This window comes from Pseudorca crassidens, chromosome 5 (assembly GCF_039906515.1).
Source record: "Pseudorca crassidens isolate mPseCra1 chromosome 5, mPseCra1.hap1, whole genome shotgun sequence".
Taxonomy (NCBI): Eukaryota; Metazoa; Chordata; class Mammalia; order Artiodactyla; family Delphinidae; genus Pseudorca; species Pseudorca crassidens.
This window is the reverse complement of record NC_090300.1, coordinates 77,346,244-77,373,720: the sequence shown is the minus strand read 5'-3', so window position 1 is coordinate 77,373,720 and position 27,477 is coordinate 77,346,244. Positions and strand designations below refer to the sequence as shown.

Below are 27,477 nucleotides of genomic sequence, written 5' to 3'. Positions count from 1 at the left end.
GCTCAACGTCACTAATTATTAGAGGAATGCAAATCAAAACTACAGTGAGGTATCACCTCACACCAGTTAGAATGGGCATCATCAGAAAATCTACAGACAACAAATGCTGGAGAGGGTGTGGAGAAAAGGGAACCCTCTTGCACTGTTGGTGGGAATGTAAACTGATACAGCCACTATGGAGAACAGTATGGAGGTTCCTTAAAAAACTAAAAATAGAATTACCATATGACCCAGCAATCCCACTATTGGGCATATACCCAGAGAAAACCGTAAGTCAAAAAGACACATGCACCCCAATGTTCATTGCAGCAGTATTCACAATAGCCAGGTTGGAAGCAACCTAAATGCCCATTCACAGATGAATGGATAAAGAAGATGTGGTACATATATACAATGGAATATTACTCAGCCATAAAAAGGAATGAAATTGGGTCATTTGTTGAGACGTGGATGGATCTATAGACTGTCATACAGAGTGAAGTAAGTCAGAAAGAGAAAAACAAATATCGTATACTAACGCATATATGTGGAACCTAGAAAAATGGTACAGATGAACCGGTTTTCAGGGCAGTATTTGAGACACAGATGTAGAGAACAAATGTATGGACACCAAGGGGGGAAAGCTCGGGGGTGTGGGGTGGGGGGGTGAATTGGGAGATTGGGATTGACATGTATACACTGATGTGTATAAAATGGATGACTAATAAGAACCTGCTGTATAAAAAATTTTTTAAATTAAGAAAAAGAAAAAAAAGACCCCACACTTCCACTGAAGGGGGGCCAGGTTCGATCCCTGGTCAGGGAATTAAGATCCCACATGCTGTGCGACGTGGCCAAAAAAAAAAAAAAAAAAAAGATATCAACTCAGTGGTGAAGCACTGAAAGCATTCTTTTGAGAATCAGAATAAGGGAAGGATACCCATATTCACCACTTCGATTTAAATTTGAAGTTGAAGACCCTAGTTAGTGTACTAAGATAAAGAAAAGATGTAAGAACTGGAAAGTAAGATTAAAAACAACCCTGTCATTGGCAGATAAGGTTGAGAATGCTGGGAACCCAAAAGAATACATGATGAATTATTAGAATTAATAAGAAATTTAGCAAGTTTGCTGGATACAAAACCAATGTGCAGAAGTCAATTCTATTGCTAAACACTAGCAACAACTAGAAAATATAATCTTAAAAGTCTACCATTTATAAGAGATAAAAAATATAGAGTACCTAGTACTAATACCAAAAAAGCATATGAAGTTTATAAAGAAAATGTGAAGATTTTTTAAAATTTTATTGAAGTAAAGTGGATTTACAATATGTTAATTTCTGCTGTACAGCAAAGCGATTCAGTTATACATATATACTTTTTCATATTCTTTTCCGTTATGGTTTATCACAGGATATTGAATATAGTTCCCTGTTTTATACAATAGGACCTTGTTGTTTATCCATCCTATATATAGTAGTTTGCATTTGCTAATACCAAGTTCCAAATCCTTTACTCCCCCACCCACCCCCTTGGCAACCATAAGTCTGTTCTCTGTGAGTCTGTTTCTGTTTTGTAGATATGTTCATTTCTATTTTAGATTCCACACATAAGTAATATCATATGATATTTGTCTTTCTCTTTCTGACTTACTTCACTTAGTATGATAATCTCTAGGTCCATCCATGTTGCTGCAAATAGCATTATTTCATTCTTATTTATGGCTGAGTAGTGTTCCATTGTATATATATATCACATCTTCTTTATCCATTCACCTGTTGATGGACATTTAGTTTGTTTCCATGTCTTGGCTATTGTGAATAGTGCTGCTATGAACATTGGGGTGCATGTATCTTTTCGAATTATAGTTTTGTCTGGATATATGCCCAGGAGTGGGATTGCTGGATCATATGGTAACTCTGTTTTTAGCTTTTTGAGGGACCTCCATACTGTTCTCCACAGTGGCTGCACCAACTTATATTTCCATCAACAGCATAGAAGGGTTCTCTTTTCTCCACAGCTTCTCCAACATTTATTATTTGTAGACTTTTTAATGATGGCCATTCTGCCTGATGTGAGGTGATACCTCATTGTTTTGATTTGCATTTCCCTAATAATTAGCGATGATGACCATCTTTTCATGTGCCTGTTGGCCATCTGTATGTCTTCTTTGAAGAAATGTCTAGAAAATGTAAAGATTTTATTGAAAGATTTAAATTTTTGGATTGGAAATTTCTTTATGGATAGTTTCAATTGTGCATGTTTAAAGAAAATTAAAATTATGAAACAATTCCATTTAACCCAGAGAAACATTGGTTCAAAATCTGAAATATATAGTCCCCTGAATTTTGGTATAACGAGGCACTTCCTAGGAGCCATGAAGTGGCTTGTGTACTAATCTAGCACCTTTGGATAGTTTTTGTTTGTATGAGCCATGCAGCCAATACCCATCCATTTGCTATTCCCAGTTCTTTGGGGGAACTGGTCCCTAGAGAGCCACATCTCCTTATTGGCTGCTAACCATTCTGCCAGTCAAGAAACTTCATCAAATTCTAGAAGCCTCTTCTCACTTGGAGTTTTGTTGTGAAAGTTAAATTTTGTGATGCCCATAAAATGTTTAGTGCATGGTAAGAGCTCAATTAATAGCTATTTACGTCTTTAAAAATATTCTAGAGGAACTTCCCTGGTGGTCCAGTGGGTAAGACTCCATGCTCCCAATGCAGGGGGTCTGGGGTTGAATCCTGGTCAGGGAACTAGATCCCACATGCATGCCACAACTAAGAGTATGCATGCTGCAATGAAGATCCCACGTGCTGCAGCGAAGATCCCACATGCTGCAACAAAGACCCGGTGCAGCCAAAATAAATAAATTAAAAAAAAATACCTTCTAGGGACTTCCCTGGTGGTCCAGTGGTAAAGAATCCACCTTCCAATGCAGGGGACGCGGATTAAATCCCTGGTCAGGGAACTAAGATCCCACATGCCACGGTGCAACTAAGCCTGTGTGCCACAACTACTGAGCTCATGCACCTCAACTAGAGCCCGCTTGCCACAAACTACATAGCCCATGCGCTCTGGAGCCTGTGCACCACAACTAGAGAAGAGAAAACCCGCAGGCCACAACTAGAAAGAAGCCCACACACTACAACGGAGAGCCTGCGCGCTGCAACGAAAGATCCCACATGCCTCAGTGAAGATCCTGTGTGCCACAACGAAGACACAACACAGCCAAAAATAAATAATAAATAAATCTTAAAAAAAATCTTCTAGAGGACAAACTTAGGGCAACCAAATGATAACCGAATAAAGTATGGAAAAAAGGTTCTTCACTGAGCAATGGATCTATATAAATATCTAAGTCTAAAGAAATGTCAGAATTATAGTTATAAACAGGAGGTATCATTTATACAGCTGGGCATTGTGGACATGATAGAACTGAGTTTTACAAGTCACTTCTGCTTCCAAATAGGATGTAGTAGGTTGCAGCAGGACAATGTGCCTGCTACAACCACCTTAAAAAATGCAGAATAAGTTAAAAACATCATATTTTAAAATATATTAGAGGACTGTGAAATGACTAAGACTTTTTACCTTATTTTACGTAAACTAAAATTACAGAGAGGGGAGGGCCCTTCTGAGGTGAATTGATAATCAGTGGCTGTTTTCTTTTGTGGAAACATTTGCTGGTTCTAGTTACAGGCTGAGGATCAGTCTTAACCTAGGCAGAGGTTGTCTACTGGGGCAAAGAAAACCCAGAGGAACTTTTGGTGGTCATGTGGGACTATTGGGGAAGTTTGAAAACCGGAAGAGCCTCAGTGCATGGCTGATTTTCTGCGTGGGGCATTTGCTGTGTTCGAGACCTCCTTGGGAGGCTGCGGACCTGGGCCAAAACTTTTTAAAAGTCATGGTGTTTAGGAAACCATGCCCCATTAGAGGGACATGGCCTCCTCAAACACATGGCTACTCTCTCCCTCGAAACATTTCTCATATTTTGAAGCTGAATAGCTGGAGGTGAAAAAGCTAAGCTCAATGTCTCTAAAGAACTGAACTGAATAGTACTGTAGTATTTCAGGTCTGAGGAGATATACCCCGGAGGAACATGGATGAACCAGAAGTGGAATGAGTCTAAGTAAGAAGGAAACCTTGCCAAGACCTAGCTCGATCCCTAATTAGATTGTGATTATCAGACCCTCACTCTATCAACCTAATGGAGGGAAGGGGGAACTCTCACTGGGAGATGATATCATGTGGTGGCTCACTCTACAGTTCTTTTATACACACTGTCTGGCACAGAAGAAAACATTACCAAGTCTGTGAAGAGGCAGGAAAACATAATAATCACAAGAGAAAAATGAACCATTGAACTGGACCAACAGATGATTAAAATGTTGAAGTTAGCAGACAAAGAATGAAAAACAAAAACAAAAAACTGATGAATAAGATAAAACAGAGGAAAAGATGAACAAAATGGATGAAAAGATGGAGACTTTCAATGGATAACGAATCTATTTTAAAAATTATAAAAACAAATCAAATTCTAAAATTGAAAATACAATATTAAAAATTAAGAACAGGGCTTCCCTGGTGGCGCAGTGGTTGAGAGTCCGCCTGCCGATGCAGGGGACGCCGGTTCGTGCCCCGGTCCGGGAAGATCCCACATGCCGCGGAGCGGCTGGGTCCGTGAGCCATGGCTGCTGAGCCTGTGTGTCCGGAGCCTGTGCTCCGCAACGGGAGAGGCCACAACAGTGAGAGGCCCGCGTACCACAAAAAAAAAAAAAAAAAAAAAAAAAAAAAAATTAAGAACACTGTGCAGATTTGATAACAGACTGGAGATTATAGAAGAGAGAATTAGTAAACTCAAAAACAGGTCCATAGAAAACATTCAAACTGAAATGTCAAGAGACAAAAAAAAGATGATACAAAGTATGAAACATATGGTGAACAAGGTCAAATAATCTTACATATGTAATTGGACTCCCAGAGGAACAGAGATAAGAGAATGGAGCAAAAACAATAGTCGAAGAGACAATGGCTGAGAATTTCCCCAAACTGATGAAAGATGTCAACCCACAAATTAGAGAAGCTCAGGGAAACCCAGGCCAGATAAATAAAAGGAAAACCACAGTAGGGAACAAAATAGTCAAATGGCTGAAAATCAACAACAAAGAGAAAATATTAAAAAGCAGCTAGAACTTTCTCTTTGTGCAGCTGTCTCTACACTGGGGACTCTTTCCTCTGAACTCTAGCTGCTTTGGCGTCTTCCCCTCAACACAAGGAGACCACCAGGCTCCTCTTGGTTTCCCCTACCTGTGACTGTCCTGGAGACTCTTGCCAGGCAGTAAACTGGTGCATTTGGAGGGGGCTCACCCCATTTATTGTCCATCTCTCAGGGATCACCATTCTTTTTTGCCTTATGTCAAATGTTTTTTAAATGTTGTTTCAGGGACTTCCCTAGTGGTCCAGTGGCCAAGACTCCACGCTCCCAATACAGGGGGCCCAGGTTCGATCTCTGGTCAGGGAACTAGATCCCACATGCCACAACTAAGAGTTCACATGCCGCAACTAAAGATCCCGCATACTACAACTAAGATTCTGCATGCTCCAACTAAAAGATCCTACATGCTGCCAATGAAGATCTTGCGTGCCGCAACTAAGACCCAGTGCATCCAAATAAATAAATAAACAGCTATTTAAAAATAAATAAATGTTGCATATTTCTTGTCTGGTTTTTTAGTTGTTACAGTTGGAAGGGTAAAATCTGATTTCTTATTCCATCTTGGCTGGAAGTGGAAATCTCAAAAAGATTTACTTTTAAACTGAGGAAATGTGCCAAGCTGAGCTTACATATATACTATTAAAACTCAATAACTACAGAAATTGTTTATAAGGAAGACCAAGAAAAGCTTTTGTTTGTAAAGGACTACTTTATCACTGGCATTGGTTAGAATTTGCTGACACGTGTGATGATTAAAAGCAAACCACACTGTAGTCGCTTTTATTATTTTTTTAACCTTCTTTACAGTCAATGCACACCCTTATTGCCTGTGCCTGGGGCACAAGGCTCCCAGCACCCCACCCTTGGTATTCCATAGTATACATCTCCACTCTATTCCAAAAATCGAATACGGCCAAAATTGAATTCATCTTCCACAATAAATCTGGTATTATTATATTTTCCACCTATCAGGATATCGTATTAAAATTATGTATGTCTCCCCACAATTAGACTGAGGGCTTGCAAGAGAAATATTACTTCATGTTCACATTAAAAAAAAAAATGCTTGTTGAAAGAATCGTGCTTTAATATAACAGACGGAAGTCACTTTCCTCTTTGTTCAGAAAAAGAATAATAGATTTATTGCACAGACTTACTAAGCACTTGTAGTCCAGTCACTATTTGGTGCTGGCTGGGGCTACAATGGTGAATAAGACCAGGTTCTTGCCCTCCTGGGGAAGTGTTCTCAGTTGAGGAGAGGCGGGTCAGAGATATAGAGGCACATCGCAATGCCAAGGGGAAAGATCACCATGGAAAAACCAGAGAAGAAAAGCTTGGGCCAGGCCTCAAAGTGCAGCCAGAGCAGGAATGTGGTCCTTCGCTTTTGACCAAAGGGAAAAAGGATTAGTGGAGGGAGACGCCGTATAGTAGCTACGGTTTGCCTTAGCCCTATGGGGGTTAAAAACTTGAGAGCAGGCTGTAAAGAAGTCTCAAACCCGTTCTGCAATGTTCAGATCGCAGTTTCTACAATCCTCACGCGCCACGAGGAAAGAGCCGAGTCCGCGACCAAAAGCGGAGTCCTGACGCCAGGGGCGCGGATCGTCAGAAAGACGTCCCGGGCGGGCGGGGGAGCGTTCGCCGCCGGAAGTGGAGGGAAGGCGGGGCCACGCCCCCAGCGCCGAGCCCTTGCTTCCCTCCCCCGTCCCCTGCACGCGGCGCGGGCGGGGCTGAGGCGGAAGGGCACCGAAGAAGGTGACGTTGTAAGTGAGCGCCGGCTTCTCGGCAGTGGCTCCAGAGGAAGCTCGGCGGCTGTGGCCGTTGTAAGCAGGCCGGACGTCTGCTGGCTGACGGGCTTTCCCCTAAAGCTGGCGAAGGCGGGGCCGCAGTCCGAACTGCCGCAGTATCTGGACCCACGGCGGGGCAGGTGCCGGCAGCGAGGGACGTAGGTAAGCGGGAGCCCGGGTGTCAAATACGGCGAATGACTGACGGACCAGGCTGGCTGGCCATTCTCGCGCCAGTGCGCGCCAGCTCAGCACCCTGGCCTGGAGGCCTCGAGCGCTGCTCTTCCCCCACCGCCGAACCAGAGGCAGCGGATTTCTCCCCGGGCGCTGTTGTGCCTTTCTGGGGGCGGGGAAGGAGCTCGTCCCGAGGGACCAGTGTCCCCTTTTTCTCGCCAGTCCGAGCTGTACGACGCAGAAGCGGAGAGGGCTAGCGCCCCCGGCCGCTCTTCCTGAAGCCGGGGGAATCTTTGAGCGGAAGAGCTGCTGGTAGAGGTCCTCCAGCTCCTGCCGTCTTGGGTTTTATTTGTTCGGACAATTCTGCTTCCTTCCTGCCTTTGGTTCCATCCTCACACTCCTGGGACCCTGTTCTAGTGAACGGGTATGGCACAATTGAACATTCGGGCGGTGGGAAGCCTGTTTTTCCCTTCTGTTTATGCTAGGCAGTATCAACCCCCGTTACAGTGTATGACCACTCTTTTGGGGGAGGAGGGGTGCGGAGAGGATGTCGGAGATAAGGGTTTTGGACTTGGAGTTCGAAAAGCTGGAGTTCGAAAAGCAGAATTGAAATCCTGGCCTGCCACTTGCTGGTGGCTTTAATCTTGTGTAGACATTTTTAACCCATATAAAGTGGAACTTTCTTATACCTATATAAATTAGTTGGGAGAATTAAATGAAATGAAGAAAGCAGAACGTTAATCATGAAATATTTTGGGAATCAGGTTAAAGCCGGTTTAAGAATACCCAGGACGCTTATTGGTAGGTTCTTAATTATGTCTTTTACCCAGAATAACTACGCTTGGTATGGAGAAGGGTGCCAGAAGAGATACTAGGATCTTGTGGTTAAAAGCTAACTGCAGTCTCTGCTTTGGGTCGGGCAGCATTAGAAAGAAATCAGTTGCTCCTAGTCACCCAGAGGTCTCATGCTTATTGATTACACATTATTGGTGTATGAGGGATGACCTAAATCAGTTTTGCTTCTTGCTCAGTATGTCTAGTGGGCCCTTTCTAGGAGAAAAGCTGGGAGGGGCTTCATTCACACCTTGGCCCTCTTTAGAAGGAATTCTTTGCACGTTTCTGAGGACTCCTCCCTCTGCTTCTAAAGCATTTCATGTTAATTGAAAATGTTCAGAGAATAAATATAAGGACTTGAATCCTTTGAGTGGCTGAACATTACAGTTCTAAGTTAATATGAGGAGATACCTTTCTCTGTATTGGTGAGAGAAGACCATTCCCTGCTCTGAAGTTTAAGTAGACCCTAAGAGAAGTGTTTGGGGAGGGGAGAAGGGAGATGCAATCAGTGACTTGAGTGAGTAGCACCTGTTCTTACAGTTGCTTGGTCAGACAAATTAAGGATACTTGCCTTCCCTCATTGGAGTGTGATGATGCTCAGTGAAGCATGATGAAGTGCAATCTTCAGTTCCTTTGACACAGAATTGTCAATTTGGAATTTTAAGTCATGGATACGGAAGGGACCTTGAGGGTCATCTAATCCAGTGGTTCCAAAACCTGCAGGGACATCAGAATCAGTTGGGGAATTAAAACAAAACCCCAGATGCCCAGACACTACCTTAATAGATCTGAAATGGGACCTGGGTATTTGCGATTTTTAAAAGGCTTTTCAGGTGATATTCCCCATTTGAAAACGCAGATTTTAGTTTATAAACAGGCTCAGAGAGGTGAAGTGTCAATTAGTTTGTTGCCTATGCTTTTTTTTTTTAATTTATTTATTGTATTTATTTTTTTGACCGCGTTGCATCTTCGTTGCTGTGCGCGGGCTTTAGTTGCAGCGAGTGGGTCTTCGTTGCGGTGCGTGGGCTTCTTATTGTGGTGGCTTCTCTTGTTGCGGAGCATGGGCTCTAGGCACGTGGGCTTCAGTAGTTGTGGTGCCTGGGCTCAGTAGTTGTGGCTCGCGGGCTCTAGAGCACAGGCTCAGTAGTTGTGGCACACGGGCTTAGTTGCTCCATGGCATGTGGGATCTTCCCGGACCAGGGCTTGAACCCATGTTCTCTGCATTGGCAGGCGGATTCTTAACCACTGAGCCACCAGGGAAACCCTGTTGCCTATGCTTTTTAAATTTCTTTCTCTTTTTCTTCCTTTCCTTAACAAATAACCTTACTTGAATCAATAGTACTATTTCAGGTTTTGTATCTCTGAGAGCACAGAAGGGGGAAAAAGTCATTTGTCAGTAGCTCTATGTAATTCTGTTTTCATAGTTCCCTATGCAATTAGACTCCTTAATGCTCTTTAATGAAAGTATTAGATTTTACAGTAAAATTTTTTACTAAATGTTGCTCAGGTTTTTTTGTTGTTGGCAGAATTATATAAAGACCATATCATTTTATAAATCAGTTTCTTAGTAGACTTTTATGCCAAGCCTTCATAAACCATGGAAGAATTCCAGTTAAAGAATATTTTCACTTTTGTTCTGGCTTGTCATAAACTCACTGTACTGTCCACAGGTTTCTCTCCACCACCATCCCCCACAATGCTGGTATGCATGACCTCTTACTTTGTGTCACTAGCCAGCTTCCTATGGAACTCAATTTGAGAACTGTTAGAGAAGCCCTATAACTTCTCTAATTGCCTTATAAACACCTGATTTAACCAGAGGCTCTTGGTATTGCCTTAAGCTTGTCCTTGAATTTTTAGTCCCTTTTTCTTTTTTGGTTAATTGTACCGTGCCACTGATTTAAAGAATTTGATAGATATCTAGAAAGGATGAACTGATAAGGAAGTAACAGTGCCTCATATGTATTTTTCTTGCCCATTACAGTGAAAATGTCGTGATTTTTTTTAGGGGGGTGGTTAATATTTTCAGCATTCTTAAGGTAATAGATCAGGCAGAGTTGAACATTCTCTTTTGGGGAGATACATTCATTAGCAAATTATTCTTTGAATAAGAATCACTGAAACGATGAAAAGGCTGTGTTAGTAGAGCCAGAAATGGACCGTACATCACAAATCCTCTAAAGGAAGATGCTGAATTATTTTCTTTTTAAAAATGACCCTGTTTATAGCATGTTAACTTACTACAACCAGATGACACAAGGGCATTCTGAATTCACTGATTAACAAAGCCATGTTAACAGAGAGGTAATCTATAAATTCAGAATCTAGAGAGACATATGGTATGTGTTTAAGATGAAAAACCAAGTCACTGAGTCTCTAATTTTTTTTTTTTTTTTTTTTTTTTGGCCAAGCCGTGTGGCATGTGGGATCATAGTTCCCTGACCAGGGATTGAACCTGAGCCCCCTGCATTGGAAGCGTGGAGTCTTAACCACTGGACCACCAGAGAAGTCCCTCTAAATTTTTTAATTTTGTGTCTGAAATACCTTAATTCTGAAGCCTAAAAATTGGTGAATTTCAGATTCTGACAGAATACACTTTTCAAGTAGAGGTATTGAGAAAGGATAAATGGGAACCCAGGGTTCACAATTTTAATGTAAACTGATATTATGGATTTAACAGAAATAAAGGCAGGGGGAGGGTAGTGACAACTTGAAGACCCCGTGAGAAGTGGAGTTTAGAAGTCACTTGCTGGTCCTTGAGGCAGTCTTCTCTGTCTGTAAGGACTTGAGACCAAAATTGGATATTTAACTTAATCTGCTTTATGTGTGTTAGCTGAATGTACCTATCACCAGTAGGTACCATAAATGTACAAGTCTCCAGTTCTCAATCTGGACCTTTTTATTCATGTCCTCTGATGCCAATGGGCAATACATTTTATTTTTGTTTTGTTTTGTTTTGTTTTGCGGTACGCGGGCCTCTCACTGTTGTGGCCTCTCCCGTTGTGGAGCACAGGCTCCGGACGCGCAGGCTCAGTGGCCACGGCTCACGGGCCCAGCCGCTCCACGGCATGTGGGATCCTCCCGGACCAGGGCACGAACCCGTGTCCCCTGCATCGCAGGCGGACTCTCAACCACTGCACCACCAGGGAAGCCCTTTGTTTTGTTTTTAATCTTGTTTCCTACTACAAACCATTCATTCCGTCTCATTTTTTGGGGGGGGCGGATAACCTCTCCCCTGTTTATTCACTACACAGCAGCTATTCTCATTACTTCTTATTACCTACAGGAGAAAGAACTTTTTCATAGTGATGCTTCAGTTAATCTGTACAGTGGTTGCACTGCAAAATTTTACTCAAATAAATATTGAACCCCTCAAGGATTGTTCAGACTTCAGGCTGTCCTAGGGTCAGTGAGTATCTAATAAGAGTTGAAAGCTCACTTCTGTTTCCCTTGTGTGTGTGTTTTATCTTTTTTCTTAAAAACCATATTTGCTTTGCTCTTTATTTTATTATTATTATGACTTGACCACACGCCATGGCTTATGGGATCTTAGTTCCCCAACCAGGGATTGAACCTTGGTCCTCAGCAGTGAAAGCGTGGAGTCCCAACCACTGGACCACCAAGGAATTCCCTATTTTATCTTTGAAGGAATGTTGGTATTTGGTGAACACATAACAGTATGGCCGAGAATACAGGAGCAGAAATGTTAAGGGACCCCATGTGGAGGTTGCTTTTAATTTTAATTACATGTACTCTGAGTTCATGCTTGGGATATGTTGATTTTAGGGTACTCTGGCTGGACTCTTATTGGAGAACCTTCAACAGTATTATCTTTGTCTTTTTTCTTTGGCTAGGTAGATTTCCCAAAGAAGAATCTTCAGATCTCCTGCTTGGAGCTTATAAGCTGGGTTGTCAACAGTCTTGTAGCTAAACTGGGGGAAATGGTAGAGGTCTTAGCATTCAGTATGTAAACACTCATGTTCATTTAACTCAACTATTTTCAGTATGGTACCCTCATTCTCAACTGGACCAGATGTTTTCCAGTCCAGGAATCCTTTGTTTTTCCTTTAGAGCTGCGTTATCCAATGTGGTAGCCACTAGCCAAATGTAGCAACTTAAATTTAAATGATTAAAATTAAATAAAATTAAATATTTCGTTCCTCAGTTGCACTACACACATTTCAAGTGGTCAGTAACCGCATGTTTCCAGAGACTATCATATGGGGCAGGGCAGATACAGAGTATTTCTATCATTGCAGAACTCCTGTTGGCCAGTGCTGTTTTAGTCTAGAAAGTAACACTCCAGGCTTCTGCAAGGATCAGGGAGGAGCAGTTGGCTGGTTTTTGTGGCGAGTAGAAGGGTATCTAAATGATTTGATTTATCCTCTTGTTTTTAGCACCATGTTCACACCCCACTTACAGAACTTCCTGCTGCCAATTCCTGACCTGTTTTGAGGCACTGTTGTATAAATTGGATTGCTTTCCTTCTTGCAAGCTTGACATTTAACTTTCTTTTTTTTTAAATTAATTAATTTATTTTTGGCTGCATTGGGTCTTTGTTGCTGCATGCGGGCTTTTTCTAGTTGCAGCGAGCAGGGGCTACTCTTTGTTGCGGTGCGCAGGCTTCTTATTGCAGTGGCTTCTCTTGTTGCAGAGCCCGGGCTCTAGGCGTGTGGGCTTCAGTAGTTGTGGCACGCGGGCTCAGTAGTTGTGGCTCGCGGGCTTAGTTGCTCCGCGGCATGTGGGATCTTCCCAGACCAGGGCTTGAACCTGTGTCCCCTGCGTTGGCAGGTGGATTCTTAACCACTGCGCCACCAGGGAAGCCCTGATTTTTATATTATTAATTAATTTATTTGGGAGGCACAAAAGGGCAGATACATGTATATTTTCTTATTTTTTCTTTTATGAAAGGTGGCTATATATAATATAGAAAAGAATTAACCTTGCACAAAAAGAAAGCCTTTATCCTTGACTTTAAGGAGGTAATCTCTAAACCCTTGGAATGTTATGTCTGATTGGAGTGTCTTTATTTGTCTGTGGGCCTTGGGTCACTGATGATCTAACAATATGATATAGGATGGGGATTGGCCATGCCAGAAAAACCAGCAGTGTGATTTAGGGTAATGACTTTGATATCAGTCGATCTCCAGAGGGGTTGAAGACTGAGCTCAGTCGTGTGGGCAATCAGTTATGCCTATGAACCCCCATAAAAACTCTGGACATCAAGGCTTAGGTGAGCTTCACTGGCTGGCAGTTCTTGTCACACTTTGTCACACATTGGTGCTGGGAAAGTAATGCTGTCTCTACTCCATGGGGAGAGGACAAATGGAAGCGCCTCATTTGTTACTTCCCCTGGACTCTGCACTATATAGTTCTTCACTTGGATGATTTTAATCCACATTCTTCAGCTGTAATAAGCTATAACTATTAACAGTTTTTAGTGAGTTCTGTGCGTCCTTCTGACAAAGTATCAGACCTGAGGGTGGTTTTGGAAACTCCCTGAACTTTCAGTTGTTGTCAGAAGTGAGGGTGATCTTGTGTGGACTGTTCTCCCTAACTGTACATTGGCTAAACTATTGCAGTGGTTTACCATTGATACTCATTTGAACTCTGCTTTTTTCATTTAAACCGGAAATTACTCCATGTTAGTTCATAGACCTTATCCTTATTCTGTTACAGCTTCATTCATTGTGCAGATGAACCATAGTTTATGCAACCACTGCCCTATGTATGGGCATTTAGGTTGTTTCCAGTATTTTGCAATTACAGACAGTGTTGCAGTGAATAACCATGTACTATGTATTTTCATTATTATTGGAGATGTATCTTCAGGGTAAATTCCTAAAAGTGGAGTTGTTGGATTAAAAGGTGAATACTTGTATGGTTTTGTTAGATATTACCAAATTCCCCTCCAAAATGATTTTATCAGTTTGTATTCCCAACCAGCAAAGTATGAAAGTCTTTTTTCTCCCACCAACAAAACATGTTGCTACAACTTTTGCCAAATTTTTTTGAGGTATAATTGACATATATTAGTTTCAGGTGTACAACATAATGGTTTAACATTTGTATACATTGCAAAATAATTACAATAAGTCTAGTTAAATCCATCACCATACTTAGCTCCCCACCCCCCAAATTTTTTTTCTTGCGATGAGGGCTTTACTTTTAGCGGCTTTCAAATATGCAATACAGTATTATTAACTATAGTCACCATGCTGTACAGTACATCGTCATGAATGACTTGTTTATATGTTTATTTATGGAGGTTTGTACCTTTGACTCCTTTCACCCATTTTGCCTATCTCCCAAACCCCCTTGACAATTTTTTAATGCATGAAGTTGAACATCTTTACTTATGTTTAAGGGCCATTTAAAAATATTTATTTGTGAATTGTTTCATTATGTCTTTTTCCCATTTTTCCATCAGCCTTTTCCTTTATCACTCAATTTAAGATATTAAATATTAGTAATATTAGCCCTTTACTTTCTATTGAGTTTTTCATTTTTGCTATTTTAAGTGTCCTAAGCTCCTTTATTTTTTTAACTGTTCCTTTAAAAAAAAAATCCCATTCTTTTTTTCCCCAGTGGATGTAATGTTTTCTTCTTTGAGGATAGCGTTGGGGTTTTTTTTCTTCTCTCTTTTTAAAAAAAAATTGTAAAATATACATAACATAAAATTTACCATTTAAATCATTTTTAGGTATACAGTTCAGTGGCATTAAATACATTCATATTGCTGTGCAACCATCACCACCATCCATCCTGAGACCTATTTTAATTTTCCTAAACTGAAGCTCTTCACATTAAACAATAACTTCCCTTCTCTCCCCTTCTCAGGTTTTTTAAGTTGACTTCTCTAAATATGCTTTTGCTTTTATCTGTTTGTTTTTGTCTACTTTTTATCCCTGGAAGAGTGGTGATTCTTAGTTATGCTGTCTTTTGACCACTAAGAAGTTGGTGGGAGGTTCTGAGCTTGTGGTGGGACTTGTCACTTGTGGGGTGCACTGTGGGCCATGCTGGGCCATTCTGTGGGGGCATACCTGTACTTATATATTTTCTTGTGGAATAATCAGTTTCTCTGAAGAAGAATCTTCCAATCTCCTGCTTGGACGGGAAAGACAGACTGCCAGCGTTTTGGGAGATGAGTGGGAAAGTGTTGTGGGGTCTTATATTCAATATATAATTCCATCTTCAAACTGTTCCTGGGATCCCCTTGTCTGCAGAACTTCCTTTCTGAAGGAGAAACTTCTAATCTTGGGTTGGGGAGGGACAGTTACCTGCTATGCGGAGTTGGGGAGGGATTTGGGGGTTTCATTGCTTCTTAAACTTTGGGGTAATTGTTTGGGCCTGTGTAGTTGTGGCATCCCCAAATATCAGTATCTGTTGGTCTTTTTGAATGATCTATCCCTACCCAACCCCCTGCCCACCCCCAGAACTGATCTCCTCCTTTGGGGTATAAACTTTTCTGGGAGCTGAGTGAGGAAAGAGGTTGGGGAGAAATTCCCTATGTAAACTGATTTATCCTCCTGTTTGTACCCCTGCCCTCAGTTGTACATGATGTGCCTGACTGTTCTAGTTCATTCCCTTGAGTAAGTGAAACTTTGATCATCTGCCATGGTAGGAGAAGGGATCTTAGAGTCTAATTGCTTCTTATTCAGACTTTCAACCAGTCCTTCCTTTTTCAGCTGTCCTCCATTCCCTGACCTTCATAGGTATTGTTGCTCTTGGTTCCTGAGCCTTTCTGAGGTCCTGTAACTTGCTGCTTGGCTTCCCCTACTGCTGGCTTAGATTTCAGCTCTTTTGGCTGGCTAAGTCTGTTATCACTCATTCATCTGCTTTCTTCTTTCAGCAGTTTTATTGCTCGTCTCCTTTTTTGTTGTCATTGTCCCTGAGAGGTTTTGCCTTTTTAAAAACTGCATTTCTGTCATCTTAATGGGATTTGGAAAGGAAGCAGAAGTAAACATGTGTTCAGTCCTCTTCTCCCCTCTGCCCCGCCCCCAGAGAAAACTGATGCACAGAAAGGTAATACAGCTTTTCCTAGTAAGTTATTAGTAGGCTGAAATTAGGATATTGGTTTTTGATTCTTCTGTTCCACCTGCAGTGGCTGGTGCCTTTCTTTCTAGGCTAAAGAGCCTTCAGTAATGTTAGATCTTATTAAGTCTGAGGGGAAATCATGTTTGTTTGTTTTTAATATTTATTTATTTGGCTGTGCTGGGTCTTAGTTGCAGCACGCAGGATCTTCGTTGCGGCATGCGGGATCTCCAGTTGCGGCATGCGGGCTCTTAGTCGCAGCATGTGGGATCTAGTTCCCTTACCAGGGAACGAACCCGGTCCCACTGCATTGGGAGTGCAGTCTTAACCACTGGACAACCAGGGAAGTCCCAAACCATGTTTGGTTTTGACTATCATTTTCATCTACCCTTTCCTGTAAGTGTGTTCCTAAAGTTCACACACACACACACACACACACACACACTTGTATTGGTTCTTTTTTCTTATACTTACTTGAGAGCCAGAACCATAACTGGTTGAGAGCACCTGATAGAGTCCTGTCTCCTCATAGTCACTCAGAAAGTCTTTGACTGACTGACAAAGAGGAGGCTGGTCGGTCTTCCTCTTGAGGTACTGATATTGCGTGCATATATTGACTGTCCGCCTGTGGATGACTGTACAGAATAAAAGTCCCTGCCTTTCCTTTCTGAAATTTGTTGTATGGGACTTCCCTGGCAGTCCAGTGGTTAAGACTTCACCTTCCAATGCAGGGGGTGTGGGTTCTATCCCTGGTCAGGATGCTGAGATCCCACATGCCTTGTGGCCAAAAAACCAAAACATGAAACAGAAGCAATATTGTAACAAATTCAATAAAGACTTTAAATATGGTCTACATCAAAAAAATCTTTAAAAGAAAATTTGTTGTATGGAACAAATTGTTTTGATGTGAACTCAGTCTTAAATGGTGTCTGGTCCCCTCTCCCTTCTCTATCCTTCATTTTACAAATGAGAACACAGAATTTGGGTGACTTGATTAAAGTCACTTAGCTAATGAGAAACAAGGTCAACACTTAGAAATTCTCTCCTGACTCCCTGCCCTTTCTGCTTCATCAGAAACTGGCTGCATATTGGGAAATGATTCTTGAAACTTGTTTCTATCAGAGGCAGGTACAGCAAAATGGGGTCATGTTGGAGCACTCATGTCTTCCCTTATCCCTCATTTTCATTGTGGGGAAAACCTTGATCAGGTAGGATTTCATTATGTCTGATAGTATAAATTGAACTTCATATGCTTTTTTCAATTTTCTAATGTATATTGCTGTGAATATATCTTTTTTTTTTTTTTTTTTTGCGGTACGTGGGCCTCTCACTGTTGTGGCCTCTCCCGTTACAGAGCACAGGCTCCGGACGCGCAGGCTCAGCGGCCATGGCTCACGGGCCCAGCCATTCCGTGGCATGTGGGATCCTCCCGGACCGGGGCACGAACCCGTGTCCCCTGCATTGGCAGGCGGACTCTCAACCACTGCGCCACCAGGGAAGCCAGTGAATGTATCTTTATGACCTTATTTTTAGGGTAGAAATGTAAATTTTCTTTCTCTTCTTTACAGCTGCATTCAGATCTCATTATGCATCAGAAAAATGAAAAAACAGAGGAAAATTCTGTGGAGGAAAGGAATCCACTTAGCTTTTTCTGAGAAATGGAATACTGGGTTTGGAGGCTTTAAGAAGTTCTACTTTCACCAACAGTTGTGCATTCTGAAAGCCAAGTTGGGAAGGCCAGTTACTTGGAGCAGGCATTTAAGGCATTTCCAGTGCAGAAAGAAGGCCCTTCAATTCCAGAAAACGTGGATCCAGGATGAACCCCTTTTTGCTAAGGCAAAGTCCAATGTGGCTGTTCAGAATCTTAGTACTTTGTCCTCTAAAGTGAAAGGAAAGGACACTAAACACTTCATTTCCTCCTCAAGGACCTTCCTGAAACTCCAAGCAGAGAAGTTGCTATCATCAGCAAAGAACTCTGATCATGAATACTCTGGAGAGAAAAGTCTCTTGAAGGCAGCCACTGACATACCAGCAAATAGTGTTTTAAGTCAGGCCAGTGGTCACAGACCTAGGACGGAGCCACAAGCTTCTGATCCTCCTATGAAGTTCAATGGGGAGAGCCAGAGTCCAGGTGAGAGTGGCACAATTGTGGTCACCTTGAGCAACCATAAGAGAAAGCGCTTTTGTTATGGCTGCTGCCGAGGGCTGGAGCACCACAGGAATGGGGGACCCCTGATTCCAAGAAAGTTCCAACTTAATCAACATAGAAGAATAAAAGTATCTCCTCATATGATGTATGAGAAATTATCCATGATTAGATTTCGGTACAGGATTCTCAGATCCCAGCACTTCAGAACAAAAAGCAAAGTTTGCAAGCTAAAAAAAGCCCAGCGAAGCTGGGTGCAGGTCACTGGGGACCATCAAGAGACCCTTAGGGAGAACAGTGAGGGTGGCAGTTGCAGCTTATTCCCTTCCCCAGAACCTAAAGACCCTTCTTGTCGGCATCAACCATACCTTCCAGATATGGACAGCAATGCTGTGGTGAAGGGAAAGAACTCTCATGTGCCTGATGGCCACACTAAAGGAAGCCCTCTCTTGGGCAAGGAACTTAGTTTAGATGAAGCATTCCCTGACCAACAGAATGGCAGTGCCACATACATCTGGGACCAGTCACCCTGTTCCTCTCCTAAGTGGGAGTGTACAGAGCTGATTCATGACATCCCCTTACCAGAACATCATTCTAATAACATGTTTATCTCGGAAACCGAGGGAGAAGTTATGGCTCTGGGTCAGGAAAATCGGACAAGTACTGTCAATGATGACAGAGTAAAACTGTCAGTGTCTGGGGCAGATCAATCTGTGAGTAGTGTAGATGGGCCTGTGTCCGAAGAGACTGTTCAGAATGAGAGTTCATGCCAGATGGATGAGGATGGATCTTTCAAGCAGAACATTCTTAGTTCTAAGTTGCTGGACCACCCTTACTGTAAAAGTCCACTGGAGGCTCCTCTGACGTGCAGTGGACTCAAACTAGAAAATCAAGTGGGAGGTGGGAAGAACAGTCAAAAAGCCTCTCCAGTGGATGATGAACAGCTGTCAATCTGCCTTTCTGGTATGCACTCTTCCTTTATTCTCCCTCAATCTCTGGCCCACACCTGCTGTCCATTATCCTTTCTAGGAGAGTCCTATTTGGTCCTTCCCCACATGGATTTCCCTTTAAGCATTTAGACATTCTTTTATATTGCTGTATTATATAGATGTTCCATAGTTTAGTAAGTTTTTGATTGACGGACACTTGTGTTGCTTTTAGTTGTTTCCCTCTATAAACAATGGTGCAGTGGAATTACTTCTTTATACTTCTATGGTTGTTTTTGTAAGTTAAATTCCTAGTAGTAGAAATGATGGTGGAAGGATAATCACACTTAAAATTTTAAGAGAATTGTTAAATTGTCCTCTAAAAAGTTGAACCCGTTTGCATTTGCTAAAGTTTGCTAGTCTCATAGATCACAAGAGAGTTCTTTGTTTTAATTTGCCTTTTTAAATTTAAAGTTTGAACATCTTTTTCTGTCTTTGCCATTTTTTGTTTGTATATAATTTTACTTTGCCTTTTCCTCTATTGGATTGTTTATATTTTATTTAATATATGAGAAGCTCCTATGTACCATTGTTGGCTCTAAGAATGTGGCAACAAACAGGATACACTGATTCCTACCCTCAAGGTCCTTAGCATCATTATAGTTTTTTTTTTAATGAGAACCACTATAAAGTTATAATGTAAATACATTTTTTTAAATGTAAAAAGGCATAAAATTTCCTTTATAGACAGCTTCTCATTTATCTGCCATGTAATGTAAAATGTGCCTATAATAAAATAAGTATGATTCTTATGAGAGAATAGAGCGAGATCAAATGCACCATTAAGAAAAACATGCATACGAGACTATGAATTCTACTGAGGACAAAGGCCATTACTTTAAATACTTTTAAATTCCCGAGTTCCTGATAAGAGTTCTCAGAACAGAGTTTCTTGGTTAATGAATAGCAAATTGATTTATTGGTTAAATTAGCAACTGTGGAGCTTCCTGACAACAATATAAAATTAGTGGATAATTCACCAGAAACTGGCTTCTAGATTTTCATTTTAGTTACTATTTTGAAACAACATAATTTAGTACCAAAGGTTTAAACACCCAGTATAATTGCTAGACTGTGAAATCAGCATTATTTATATCTCATCAGCTATACAAAACTCATCATTTTTTCTTTCGGAAAAAAAACGGTAGTAGAAATCCCAAAGAATAAGGGAGAAACTACTAGTTAAAGGTCATGTTTACTAATCTAGCACCATAATTCCATTCTCAGGACCTCCCAAGTGGCTGGAAGGAGGAAGGGAAGAAGTGAGGATGTTGGAAAAGTAAGGGTTGTTCTTAACTTGTGGCCCCATTTGTGGTGTAAGGCAATGCAGGGTCTAGCAAAGAAGAAAATTGCTGAGGCTGGAGATGAAAACAAAAGCTTTTGGTTCAGATGGTAAAGGAGGCCCTCAAGAACAGTAGAATCAGTTTATCCAGGAGGCAGTGCTAGAGTCGGCCTCATGAACTAGGGGGTTTCTTCTTGGCGTCCACGTCCTTTTTAATTTCTTCAAGTATGTCGTAGTTCTGAGCCAGATACATTCCCACCACATTGCCAAGAGTAAATCCAAGCAGGAACTGGAGCATAGTGTCGGCAAGGAGGGCTCGAAGGGCGGCTGCAGCTCCTTGGGCCGTCCGAGCCTGCCTCCCCTGGCCTAGTTTTAAAGATGTTAAATTAAATTTTGGTAAAAGCCCTCAGTACCCTGACTTTGTGTATGACATTTTTGCTTAACAGAGAATTTCAGTTCTTACATAGTAAAATTTATTTGTCTTTACATTATGGCTTCAAGTTTTTACATAGTGCTTTAAAGTCGTCTTGTCAAAATCTACCCCATGAAGTCATTTGGTATAAACACTTCTGGAAGATAATATGGCAGTATCAGTCTTTGACCCATTCCCCTTCTTGCAATTTAGCCAAGATATAAAAGAGTACAAATATATTTGTACAGGGACATTACTTATAGTATTGTCTTGGTAGTAAAACACTGAGGACAACCAAAGCAAGTGTTTTTATGGACCTATAAATTACAGCATATCCAGGCAGTATACTATGAAGCTATTAAAGAATAAATTCGAAAAGTGAAAAAAGCAAGTTGCAAAACAGAAGGAGGCCATTTTGTTAAAAGATACATGTGCACATAACGAGTACATGTATATATGTGTACACATGCATTTGTATAGGATATATCTGGACAGGTATATCAAATTGTTATAAATGGCTTTTTCTGGGGAGTTAGGAGAGTTACTTCTTGGTGGTTTAAACAATTCTGAACACTTTGCTTTTTCAACCATTAAGTATGTATGAAAAACTTTTCCTCACAAAATGACAAAGTACAGAGTCCTAGAAAATCTTTCAAAAAAAATTCTGTTGTTTATGCTGTCCTAGAATGAAGACAAATTTCCCTACTATGAGGTTAGCAGAACCATGATTCATAAATCTGAAAAAGTTAGCATTTACCCACAAATACCAATTAACTTACAAATATATATGTAGCACTTCCAAAAAAGTTGATAAATTGACTGTGTCCTATAGTAAAACTGTAGCATAACGTGAAGACAAGAATTTTTTACAGAATTCACATTTAGTGATCTGTAATGTAGTTATTTTAATAGGCTAAAAGAGAAAAGTCATGGTATCTCAGCAAGTACTGAAAGCCTGATAATAAAGCTTAGCTTCCTTTGTGTTTAAATCTCTTTGAAAACTAGGAATAAAGAAAACTTCCTTCACTTAGTAAAGAATATCTGTCAGAAACCAATAGTAGATTTACGAGGATGAAGTAAGCCCATGGAATCTCTTCTTCCTCCTACCAAACCCATAGAAATTATGAAAAATATATTTAAAACATATGTATCTGTATACTCAAAAACAAAGAGAGTTTTGGTAGATCAAAAACTGAGAAACTAACAAGGCATAAAGTAGAGGGGAGATCCAGAGGGGAGCCCCAGTGACAGAAGGAAGATTAGTGCAGGAAAATGGTGCAACACTGAGGGTGTACCATTTCTGGAGATGGTGGAGGTGGAGAGGAAAGGGGAGACCCATGGTAAAAGACCGAGTAGTTGGAAAATCTCCACAAAAGCATCTCTCCCTGCCTGTGCCATATATCAGCAAGGAGGATATCTGCTATCAAGCTGAAATTTCTCCCCCCACCCCAATTTTATTGAGATATAATTGACATATAACACTGAAATTCTAAGAATAGGAGATTGGTGTGGAGAGGCAGGACATTCCCCTCTACTCCTGTCCCATTACTTATAATGCCTGGCAAGAATGAAGAACAACCCTTTCCAGAAGAACTGTTTTGGGGGTTCTTAGCATCCCCACATTGAAAATAGTTCAAGGCAGAACAAAAGCTACTGCCCATCACAGCCTTCCCTCCACCCGCAAGTTATTCGAGTAGAGATGAGCCTGTAATCTATCACCAAACATCTGGAGAAAGCCAACACGATGGAAGAGACAAATTGAACTAAACTCGAGTAATCAGGATTAATAGAGCAATCAGAATAGGAATCAGTATAGGACAATCAGCATGGTATATGCTCCCTTAATTGACTTTGTAGTGTTAGCCAATATTCTGTGGTGTCCTGAATGCTGGCTCTTCTCTAATATAACTGCACATTATGCTCATTTTGTATTTATATATTTAATAAGAGCCCATTGTACTTATCAAAATTTACTTTTGTGTTTCATATTTTTATCAAATATTGCATAAACTGATGCAGTATTTGTTCAGAAAGTTACTCTCTTCAAAACCAAGTTGAATACTTTGCAACAACAGTAGTGTTATGTTTGTACAAGACAACTTTAAAAAATTTCAGGGAGGGTAGGAAAGTCTAGGATTCTGTACTCAGCTGTTTTGGAAGGAAAAGAAATAGATTCCTGTATCACAATATGTTCCAGGTGGATTGAAAAGTTAACTAATTAGAAACAAATACAGATAAACAAAAACTTGTACACAAATATTCATAGCATCATTATTCATAGTAGCCAAAAAGTGGAAAAAACTTAAATATCCATCAACTGATGAATAGATGAATAAAATTTTGGTATATCTATACAATGGAATATTATTCTGCCATAAAAAGGAATGATATATTTCAGTTTGGGTGAACCTTGAAAACATGCTAAGTGAAAGAAGTCAGACACAAAAGGCTACATACCATATGATTCTGTCGTTTTGAAATGTTCAGAGTAGGCAAATACATAGAGATAAAAAGTAGATTAATGGTTGCCAGGGGGTGGGGAGGGGGGGAATAAGGAGTAATTGCTAATACATACAAAGTTTTTTTGTGGAGTGATGCAGATGTTCTGGAATTATGTAATGGTAATGGTTGTACAACTCTGAATATATAAAAACCCACTGAATTGTAGACTTTTAAGAGGATGAATTATGGTATGTGAATCATAGCTTAAGCTGTTAAAAAAAAACACAAGACCATTTTTATAATCTCATATTGATAAGACATTTTAAAGCATGATAGGAAACTCAGAAGCAATAAAAGTATACCAATTTGACTCCATAAGCATTAAAATCTCGTAAATATAGATAACCAAATTCATAAGTGAAAATCTGCAAGTTTTAATGTCCTTTGACCCAGAAATTTGAAAATGTTTTTAGTTTTTAATTTTTGGCTTGCAGGGTCATAGTTCCCTGACTAGGGATCGAACTCTTGCCCTTGGCAGTGAAAGCATGGAATCCTAACCACTGGACCGCCAGGGAGTTCCCTCAGAAATTTGAATTTTAGTAAGTGTGTTCTAAGGAAACACTAGAACAAGGATATATTGAGGGTTTTAATTGTAACATTATTTAGAGAGCTAAAAATTAACAAATGGCCATCAGCACGGAATTGGTTAAAATATGCCAGATCAATTTAATGGACCACTAGATTGTTTTGAATTGACTTAGGGAAAAAAAATCCATGTATTGAATATAAAAAAGCAGCTTCCAGAAGAGTGACTATAGTTTGCTACTTACATGTTTAAGACATACATGTTCATTAGGGCATAAAAGTTCTAAAGGAATTATGGGGTGGCTGCCACTTTATTTTAAAATGTTTATGGTCATGTATTGATACTAGCATAAATACTTAAAGCTTGTTCCCATTTCAAGTTTGTAAAAATATTCAGCCCTATTTTCTAGACTATTAATGTGTTATTTTTACATGTAGGTGTTTGGAAAAAACTAAAGATGGCTTCCTACATTTTTTTTTTTTTTGCGGTACGCGGGCCTCTCACTGTTGTGGCCTCCCCGTTGCGGAGCACAGGCTCCGGACGCGCAGGCTCAGTGGCCATGGCTCATGGGCCCAGGCGCTCTGTGGCATATGGGATCTTCCTGGACCAGGGCACGAACCTGTGTCCCTTGCGTCGGCAGGCGGACTCTCAACCACTGCGCCACCAGGGAAGCCCGGATTCCTACATTCTTTACACCAAAATGAATTTCAACTGTGAACAAAAGATTTACTTGGTAGTTCTAATACTATTTATTGATTAATTCAGCTTTTCCCCATGATTATGAGATGCTGCCTGCCATTCTGATTCCTATCTGGTTGGTTTCTCTGTTTCTGTGATAGCACTATTCTGCTTCAATCACTGTTATTTGGTTTTATAATTTGATGGGATTAGGCCCTCCTTCTCCTCTTCTCTTTTGCCCCTATTCACCTCTCCTCCTTAATCTTTTTCAAAAATTTCTAAGAATTTCTCACATTTTTGTCCCAAGATGAATTTGGATTTGGTTTTTCAATTAAACCAATGAACAAACAGTGGCTTTTGATTGGTATTGCATTACATTAATAGACTAATTTAGGGGAAATTGCATTCATTTTAATATGGAGTTTTCCTGTCTAAAAACCAAAGAATTACTCCATTTATTGATCTGTGTCCCTTACTAGAATTTGGTAGTGCTTTTCACTTGTTTAATAAGTTTAATAAACTTAAGCACATTCCTTAAGTTTATTCTTAGATATTTTGTGCCTTTCTTATTTTTGATGGGACCTTTCTGACATGTGTATTGTATCTTGTTGGAGAACCAAGTGGTTGCATTTCATATGTGCACAACACAATGAACCCCTTCCACTTTCAGGGTGGGATGTGATCCAAGTGACCCATATCAGTTGTTGCAAGAAAAAGCTGTCTAACACAGTTGGTTTAACATGATGAGTAATTTAACTTCTAAAAAACACCTCAGTTTTTGTTTTTCACATTATTACCTTTTGTACTTACAAGATGGAATATAATTTGAACTCCAATTTTTCATGGTTTTGTTTTTTCCTAATATTTTATCCTTTGCTTCTAGGTCATACTAAAATTTTAGTACTTCTGGAATAAAAGAAATTGTATATTCCAAATGCATTTTCCTTGTTGGTTCATTGGTTTGGTGAAAACAAGTGGATAAATAGTGAATTTAACTCTCATTTTATTTTAATTTTTTGGCTGAGCCCTGCAGCAAGTGGGATCTAGTTCCCCAACCAGGGATAGAACCACTGCCCCCTGCAGTGGAAGCGTGGAATCCTAACTATTGGACCTCCAGGGAATTCTGTAACTCTCATTTTAAGAAGTCTGTTTTTTAGGTTACTCTTGGCCCATGGGTATTAGAAGGGAAAGGTAAAATGAAGAACTAAGTTGTTTTGTAGAGAAGAGATAATAGATATTTCCTGCATTGGAGGGGGCACAGCATAGACGTTAACGGCTCAGTTTCTGTTGTCACATAACCTACAGTCAGAACCTGATTTCTGCCATATGCTAGTTAAGGGTCCTTGGGGAAGTTATTTAACCTCCTTAAGCCGCCTGTCTCCATTTTTAAAGTAGGGATACTGTCTAACACATAGGATAGTTATAAGGATGAAACGAGGTATGCTAGTGCTTGGCTTATGAGTGCTTTTTTTTTTTAAATTATGTATTTATTTTTGGCTGCATTGGGTCTTCGTTGATGTGCACGGGTTTTCTCTAGTTGAGGAGAGCAGGGGCTACTCTGTTGCAGTGCGCAGTCTTCTCATTGCAGTGGCTTCTCTTGTTGTGGAGCACAGGCTCTAGGCACGCCGGCTTCAGTATGAGCGCATTTTAACTGTTGTTTACTTCTGGTCCTAGTGAGATAATGGTGTGTGCATCAGTGAGACATTGTCATTAGGGTTGTCCTTGAAGATCCAGGTAGGGCTTTTCTACTGCATTACCAATCCATGTTTATCATCTGAAAGTGAAAACAAAAATACGGATAAGAGGAAAAAAACATAACAACTTAAACATAATAACTTAAAATCCCCCAAACACTGCCGTTCAGAAATAACATTGTTAACATAACAAGGACACCTCTTGTTACAAGTTTGGAATTGGGTCCATATTCGATTGGTAGAAGAGATTGCTTTCTTATTTGAAGAGTCTCAATTAAGGTTGCTGGGCCTAAAGTTTAATTTTTTGTTATTAGGGGCGATATTTTTGTATAAAATTTGTTCCTTAAATTCAGTTTCTCAAATGTTGGGAATCCTTATCTTCTGTTTGGGTCCATTCTCCCATGTAGACACAAGACTATGCTTAGACAACTGTAAGATATGATATAGTAAACACTATCGGCAAACATAGGCCGAATGGATTCCTAGTGTAGAAGCCCCAAGTCATCATCTCCTACTCTGACTAAACTGGAACATGAGACTCCCTTTGTCTTCTGTATGCCTAAAGCCTAGACCAGGAGCAGACATAAGCAAGCAACTCTTTCCTGCTTACTGTACTCTTAAGCCTTTCAAGTTGGGAGCTACTCTGGTGGGAGACTAACAGGAGGAAAATAGGTTTTTCACACATTTGTCTGCTCCTCCCCCATACAAAACACTCCATTTCCAGGACAGTTACTGTGTTGTGATCATTTCTGTCCATTTTATATAGATACTTAGCAGAGGCCATTCTTGAAGTTAGAAAGGGGGCTGGGTAAAATAAGTGGCTAACAGTCCTCATTTTTTCCATCTTAACTCGGTGGACTTAACTGTCAGACTGATGGTTAGCCAGACTGTTGTTCTCCCCACTCCCCACTCAGTGGATAGCCTAAGTCATATCTCCACTTCTGTGAGCCTCTAAGCCTTCCCTCAGCTTCTTTGTAGTTACTTAGAAATAATGGCCTGGTTTTATTTCCTAGCGTATTTTTAGGTATATTTCTTCATTGGATCCTCTTGGAAACCATTAAAATGCATATACCTATTACTTAAGTTGACGTAAAGACTAGCCTGTATCCTGGTCAAGAAGTCATTCTTTAATTCTGTTTCCTCTTTTAAAACATGCCTCACCAGCTGTTACCCAGTTAAGCTCACTTCATAGGGTTTAGCTCACCTCATAGGGTTATGCAGTATCATGAGTA

General features: G+C 40.5%; 3 protein-coding genes across 6 annotated transcripts in view; 1 reads left to right on the top strand and 2 right to left on the bottom strand.

Moving 5' to 3' along the window:
* The first annotated feature begins 6,926 nt into the window (after nucleotides 1-6,926).
* The window catches only part of SENP5 (SUMO specific peptidase 5), a 41,369-nt gene continuing 20,818 nt past the window's right edge, over nucleotides 6,927-27,477 (top strand). Inside the window, exons 1-2 of one of the 4 annotated variants that reach the window (XM_067738521.1) lie at nucleotides 6,927-7,142; nucleotides 17,588-19,128. In XM_067738521.1, coding sequence (XP_067594622.1) covers nucleotides 17,619-19,128 — 1,510 coding nt within the window. In that variant the 5' untranslated portion in view covers nucleotides 6,927-7,142; nucleotides 17,588-17,618. The remainder of the gene's footprint in view (nucleotides 7,143-17,587; nucleotides 19,129-27,477) is intronic. The other 3 variants (XM_067738520.1, XM_067738523.1, XM_067738519.1) reach the window with 3 other exon arrangements.
* On the bottom strand, nucleotides 20,028-22,369 carry LOC137225076 (short transmembrane mitochondrial protein 1-like). The gene has a single exon (XM_067738532.1). It carries the CDS (start codon nucleotides 20,729-20,731, stop codon nucleotides 20,606-20,608), a length of 126 nt encoding a protein of 41 aa, XP_067594633.1. The 5' UTR covers nucleotides 20,732-22,369; the 3' UTR covers nucleotides 20,028-20,605.
* The window catches only part of NCBP2 (nuclear cap binding protein subunit 2), a 30,244-nt gene continuing 28,783 nt past the window's right edge, over nucleotides 26,017-27,477 (bottom strand). The window contains exon 5 of the mRNA XM_067738529.1: nucleotides 26,017-26,325. The gene's annotated coding sequence lies outside the window, so the exon portion shown is untranslated. The remainder of the gene's footprint in view (nucleotides 26,326-27,477) is intronic.